This window comes from Capsicum annuum, chromosome 10 (assembly GCF_002878395.1).
Source record: "Capsicum annuum cultivar UCD-10X-F1 chromosome 10, UCD10Xv1.1, whole genome shotgun sequence".
Lineage (NCBI taxonomy): Eukaryota > Viridiplantae > Streptophyta > Magnoliopsida > Solanales > Solanaceae > Capsicum > Capsicum annuum.
Genome location: NC_061120.1, coordinates 189,969,914 through 189,977,007, shown reverse-complemented (window position 1 = coordinate 189,977,007; position 7,094 = coordinate 189,969,914). Strand labels below are relative to the sequence as shown.

General features: G+C 39.2%; 1 protein-coding gene across 2 annotated transcripts in view; it reads left to right on the top strand.

Moving 5' to 3' along the window:
• The window catches only part of LOC107852911 (protein DEFECTIVE IN EXINE FORMATION 1), a 32,906-nt gene that overhangs the window by 15,163 nt on the left and 10,649 nt on the right, over window positions 1-7,094 (top strand). The window contains exons 2-5 of one of the 2 annotated variants that reach the window (XM_016697943.2): window positions 3,258-3,368; window positions 4,953-5,035; window positions 5,267-5,384; window positions 5,463-5,620. In XM_016697943.2, the coding sequence (XP_016553429.1) occupies window positions 3,258-3,368; window positions 4,953-5,035; window positions 5,267-5,384; window positions 5,463-5,620 (470 nt within the window). Of the gene's footprint in view, window positions 1-3,257; window positions 3,369-4,952; window positions 5,036-5,266; window positions 5,385-5,452; window positions 5,621-7,094 lie in introns of both variants that reach the window. The other variant, XM_016697944.2, reaches the window with a different exon arrangement.

Sequence of the window (7,094 nt, the reverse complement as noted above, 5' to 3'; positions counted from 1 at the left end):
CCACCTTCATTTTTTGGATGTGGGAGTTCTTAACTGGTCAACACTCCGCTCCATACAACAAGGCCGGACGGACTACCACCCTGTAGAATTTGCCTTTAAGCTTGGGCGGCACCTTCTTATCACACAGCACCCCCGACGCGAGTTCCACTTCATCCATCCCGCCCCAATACGGTGCGAGACATCCTCGTCAATCTCACTGTTACTCTGGATCACGGACCCAAGATACTTGAACCTATCCCTCTTACATACCTCCTGTGCTTCCAGCTTAACTACTACCTCATTCTCCCGCCTCACGTCATTAAACTTGCATTCCACATACTCTGTCTTGCTTCTGCTCACCCTGAACCCTTTAGACTCAAGAGTTTGCCTCCACACCTCTAATTTGTCATTCACACCCCCTCGAGTCTCATCTATCAGAACTACATCATCTGTAAAAAGCATACACCACGGCACCTCCCCTTGAATACGCCGCGTCAACACATCCATCACCAACGCAAACAAAAAGGGACTAAGAGTAGATCCCTGATGCAATCCTGTCAGGACAGTGAAATGCTCCGAGTCTCCTCCCGCCGTCCTCACCTGGGTTTTCGCTCCATCATACATATCCTTAATTACTCTGATATATGTCAGCGGTACTCCACTCACCTCCAAGCATCTCCAAAGCACCTCCCTGGGGACTTTGTCATAAGCCTTCTCCAGGTCGATAAACACCATGTGCAGATCCTTCTTCCTCTCCCTATACTGCTCCACCAACCTCCATACCAGGTGGATTGCCTCCGTCGTCGAGCGGCCGGGCATAAATCCGAACTGGTTTTCCGAAATAGACACTATCCGTCCCAGCCTCACCTCGACCACTCTCTCCCAGATCTTCATAGAGTGACTCAATAACTTAATTCCCTTATAGTTATTGCAACTCTGAATGTCCCCCTTATTTGTACTCCACCTCCACGCCTCGGGCATCTTTGCCGTCCTGAAGATTTCATTAAACAATCCAGTCAACCACCTTACACCAGCCTCTCCAATGAACTTCCAAAACTCCACCGGTATCTCATCCGGCCCCGTCGCCCTACCCCTTCGCATCCTGCGGACAGCCTGTCTAACCTCTTCTACCTTAAAACGTCTACAATAGCTAAAATCCCGAAACTCCTCTGAGTGCTCCAGTTCCCCTAACACAATAGCTCTATCCCCTTCGTCATTCAAGAGCCTATGAAAATACGACTGCCATCTCTTCTTAATATGGCCGTCCTCCACCAACACTCTACCGTCCTTCCCCTTAATGCACCTCACCTGATCGAGGTCACGACCCTTCCTCTCCCTAGCCTTAGCGAGTCAGGTTGATGATAGGTGTACTGAATGCTAACAAGATTTGGAGAATAGGAATCACTTGTTTAGGGAATGCGAATTTTCAAGGCAAGATTGGAACAGGCTGCTGTGTTGGGTACATGTTTCACAACCCAGCAACATGACTTGGCCTACATTGACTCAGTGGATTATCCAAAAAACCAAAGGCAGAAGCCATATGTCACAAATGGTGGAACTTTTATATGCTGAATTTATACACACAATTTGGATTGAGAGGAACACCCGTGTTTTTGAAAAGAAGGAACAATCTTCCACTGGCAAGGCAAATAGCTTGTATAAGCACCTGTAGAGCCTCTGGTTGTGTTAGAAGGTTACTTGATCAATTTCAATACTAGTAGAATGAGAAGAGGAGAATAGTTGGGATAAAATTTAGTTAGAGGCTCATCGAGTTGAGCTGGATCTTAGGCAGTGATTGCTTTTTTTTCTAGATTGGGCAGGTTGTGTGAACTTGCTTTGCTTTGTAAATATCCTACTTGGTGATTAATAAAGTTGCTTAATCACCAAAAGAAAAAGACCTCGAGAAGCGAAACAATGACAAGTAAAAGTGAATGGAAAGAGTATACACTAAATATATATATAAAAAATTCCCTTATGTACATGTAACTTTTAGCATCCACCCCGAGTTACATAGAGCTGTACCGACTCATTGAGAATTTTCTCATTTTTTGGTGATATTACCAATTTAGTGTTATTATCAAGATATAATGATTAAAAAAAAAAAGACCTAAATTATGGTCTTTTCCCGAGTTACATATCCCTACTATTAATTATTCCCTTTTCCCACATGAACTATTACCATTTGTGTATTAAAAGACACCTCAACAATTAGTTGTTCCCTTTTTCTATCTGAACTATCCCCGTAGTTGAGGTAGGAAAATGGAACAATTGATAGTTGATGTGTGTGTTAATATATTGATGTGATAATTCTGGTAGGAAAATGAAATGACTGAAAAGTTGGGGTGTGAAGCTCACGAAAAAACGATGGTTATGTGTGCTTTAACCATTATCTCTATTATCACCATCTATGTGTTTAAAGATACCTCAACTATTAGTTGCTTCCTGTTCCTATTTGAACTATCATCGTAGTTGAGGTAACAGAACAATTGATAGTTGACATGTGCTTTGATACCTACGTGGTGATAGTTAAGGTGGGAAAAAAGAACCAATTATAATTGGATTGTTAAACTCACAAAAAGACGATAGTTAAGTGTGTTTTTAACCATTATCTCTATTATCAATATTAAACTGGAGATGCTTATTTCTTCCTAAAATATGTGCTAGTCCCAATTTTTCTGACACTCTTTCTATTTTTATTTTTTTTGCTGTACAAAATTATTGACACCATAACATTTCTATAGAACTTTCAAGAATTCACATTCATGAAACTGCTAAAATTTCGATTATAATGGACTTTTTAACCATTATTTGCTAAATTAATAAAACTTCATTTGTTTCAATTTATGTGACACTCTTTCCTTTTTGGAAGGTTCAAAATGTTTCATACCATTCTATTTTTATTCAAGCTGCAGAACTTCTAAGAATTCAAATGCATTAAATTATTCAATGTTTAAAATTTTATGTGGTGTTTTCATTGTTTTCTTTATTAAACTAACTTTTCAGCTGTAAGTTTATTATTTTCTCCCATTAATACTAATTTAATATACTTTAGTCAAAACAACCACCTTAAACTTTGTGCACAATCAAACACCGTTGCATAATTAAGATGGAGGGAATATATAATCAATTAGCATCTGAAATTCCTTGTCTTATCAAACATCCTCACAAAATAGGACAGAGGAAGTACCATTGACATATAGTTTTGATTTCAATGCCTGATACACAAAGGATAAAAACGGAAAGATTTTAATATTGCTTTTGGTGTTTACTGCTGGCAGAGATGAGGATGAATTGTTGAATACGCAGTGCCCTCAGCATTTGGAGCTAAGATGGCAGACAGAAGTTAGTTCTAGCGTATATGCATCCCCCTTGATTGCTGATATTAACAGGTAACTTGATAGAAATTTCTTTCTCTTGGGTTGTAATTCATTTGCTTTTACACTGCCCAAGTGTGTGATGACCGCCTTAAGATGAGTGTTGTGTTGTTTACTTTCTGAGACTACTTGTTTCGATAGTGCTACTTCGATCAATTATTATCAAGAGAATAATAATAATAATAAAACATGGATGCAGTTATTTCGTTAAAGCAACCAAAAAAGCAGGTGAATATCAAGGATAGGAAGGGTGGAGGAGTGAGGACTAGGTGTAAGAAATCTGAAACTACGCAATATGACCTGCTCTTCAAGTGACTTTGGAGATATAACTTAGATAGCAGTGAAGCCTGGAAGAAGTTAATTAGTGGTATACATGGCAAAAAGGATGACTAGAGACCTTCTATGGAAGTGAATGTTAAAGGGAGTGTCTGGAAAGGTATAAGCAAGTGCAGGGAAGAATTTCAATGAAATACACAGAGCTGGAGGTGGGAGATGGACATAGGATCAATTTCTGGACAGATTTATGGGTTAGAGTAGAATGTTTGAAGGCTAAATTCCCTATATAATTTAGTTGTAGGCTTTGTTGCTGAATTTCACTCAAACTCAGTTTGGCTAATAAGTTTTAGAGGAATCTAAATGATTGGTAGGTAGAGTATTTTTTCCAAATGCTTCAGCAGCTGTAATCAGTCTCTATGGATCACCAGTAAGATGGATTCTCCGATTTGGGAAGCTAGTCAAGATAAAATATTCTCAGTTAAAAGTTGCTATAGTATTTTGTTAAAGCAGACAGGCACTGGGATGAGACTTGGCTTTGGAGATGAATTGGAATGCAAACGCTCCTGTTAAGGTAGCATGCTTGGGATGGTTTGCAGCTCAGGAGGTTTGTCCAACTCAAAATAACCTGCAGAAAACCTATACTTTGCTTGGTGTAATAGATGGTATCTGTTTGAAGAGGACCAGGAGACAGTTAATCATCTTTTCCTTCCGTGTAGAGTCTCAAGACAATGTTGGGAATTGTCCTTTAATATCTGTGTCATTTCATGGGTGACGCCTCAGGGTTAGGAGCCTATTGGAAAGCTAGCAACTTCAAACGGTACTTACAGTGTTGAAGCATATTTGCAGAACCATCCCACTATGCATCTTCTGGACTTTATGGCTGGAGAGGAACAAAGCTTGCCTCAAAGGATAGAAAAAATCATATCTCTAGAATGAAGAATAGATGTCTGCATAATCTGTATTTTTGCTGTAAAAATAATATCTTTGCAGTTTAGCTAGTCTAGATCAGTTCATGGATTTTTTTTAGGAAGGAAAGGGTAGTAGGCTGTTTGTTTGGCCTCTGTTTGTTCTCTGTACCATCTGGTACCTTATTAATGAACTTTTACCTTATTCAAAAAAAAAAAAAAAAGACCGTATACAAATTTGTTAATGAATATGGGTGGTTTTCTGAAAAGATGAATAACTATGTCTTCATGACCTTGTCCCTGATTATTTCAGGGAAAAATGACATGCAGTTGTTTATTTTCGAACATGAGTATCTTTCGTTGTTTTCTATTTTCTAAATTTATTCATTTCGGCTATGTTCCTGGATCTTTACTATAGCGATGGAAAGCTTGAGGTGGTCGTTCCCTCTTTTGTTCATTACTTGGAAGTTCTGGAAGGTTCTGATGGAGATAAAGTTCCAGGTATGATTTGTGGAAAGCTAGTTATAAGAATAAATGCAAACTTATTAAATGAGCTACGGAATACCTCATGTCCCGCTATATAAGTTGAGCACCAAGATGTAAATTCATAAACTATGAAACAAAATTCACCTTTATATGAAGAAATTATGTATACAAATGATAATGAGGCGTGTACAGGTTATATATAAGTCTGATGACATCTCTACAAATTTTATAACTTCACATCATCAGGATGGCCAGCGTTCCATCAATCAACTGTTCATTCCACTCCTTTCCTGTATGACATTGACAAAGATGGGGTGAGGGAAATAGGTTTGGCCACTTATAATGGTGAGGTGCTCTTTTTCAGGTATGAGTACAGCATATTTTCTAATGGTTGTCTTCTTGAGGTTTCTGTATTTCTTATGACCTTGTTAGATTTACATAGGGTCTCAGGCTACTTGATGTCTGACAAATTGGAGATTCCTCGGCTGAAAGTTAAAAAAGATTGGCATGTGGGTTTGAAACAAGACCCAGTGGACCGTTCTCATCCAGATGTCCATGATGACCAACTCGTACAGGAGGCTGTCATGGATTCCTTAGCTCGTGAGTATCTTCCTCATACAATTGCTTTTCATAGTGACTTTGTTTCCTCTTAATATTCCTGCTTTTTATGATATATGCTACCAAGCTGCCCCAGCATAGATAATTTTTTAAAATGTGTTGTGAAATTTTAAAATGGAGCACCGTATTGGGGCAGGGTGGTTGAAATGGAGGCTTGCTTCGGGAATTTTATGTGATAAGAAGGTGCCCCCGAAGCTTAAAGGCAAGTTCTACGGAGTGGCAGTCCGACCGACTATGTTGTATGGAGCGGAATGTTGGCCAGTTAAGAAATCTTACATCCAAAAGTTAAAGGTGGCAGGGATGAGGATGTTGAGGTGGATGTGTGGTCAGACCAGGAAGGATTGGGTGAGGAATGAGATTATTCAGGAAAAGGTGGGAGTGGCTTCGGTGGAGGACAAAATGCGAAAAGTAAGGTTACGTTAGTTCGGGCACGTGATGAGGAGGGGTTCAGATGCGCCAGTGCGGAGGTGTGAGACTGGCTATGGATGATTTTAGGCAGGAGAGAGGTAGGCCGAAGAAATATTGGAGGGAGGTGATTAGGCATGATATGGAGCAGTTACAGCTTACAGAGGACATGACCCTTGATAGGAAGGTGTGGAAGATGCGGATTAGGGTAGAGGGTTAGGGGTTGGGAGGGTATCAGGGGAGTTCTATATTTGGATCTGAAGTTTCTTTTTCGTAGGTATTGAATGTTGTCTATGGTTTTGGATTTATAATTTTAGTATTATCTTGTGGCTAGTGTTATTAGTTTATTCTACATACTGTACAAGTTTATATGCATTTATGTATTGTGTTTGTTATATTGTTATTGTTTCTAAGCCGGGGGTTTATCGGAAACCTCTCTACTTCACCTGAGGTAGTAGTATGGACTGCGTACACTCTACCCTCCCCAGACCCCACTAGGTGGGAATACACTGGGTATGTTGTTGTTGTTGTGAAATTTGTCATCGGTCTACAGAACTGTGATTTTCTTATGTTTTAGTGTGAATCTTTTGTTACTAAGATCCAGAATAAATAATTCCTAAATATTCTTGATTTTGCCGTACTGAATTAGTTTACCTGTTTTTTTTTTTTTTTTTGGTGTGTGTGTGGGAGAGAGAGAACATCTATAGCCACTTCATCAAGATACAAATGTTTTGTATTTTTAAATTTCTACCACGCCCATGCTGATTTTTGCTCAGCTGTACTACTTTCCATTTCACTAAATTGTACCGTCCCTCTTCCCTTGTTTCCTTCCACAAAAAATCTCTTCTCAACCTATTTAATTTCTTTACCACATACAGGAATGGTTAGGAAACAATGACATCACATAAGTGGTAAGGGAGTCCAAAACAGAATTTAGTAGTGTAATTCTTTCCCCTAGTGATTAGTATTGAGCCTTCCACTGAACGAATCTCTTCTCATTCTTCTCCACAATGTTGTCCTAGATCTCCATATCCTTATGTCCTAAGTTGCT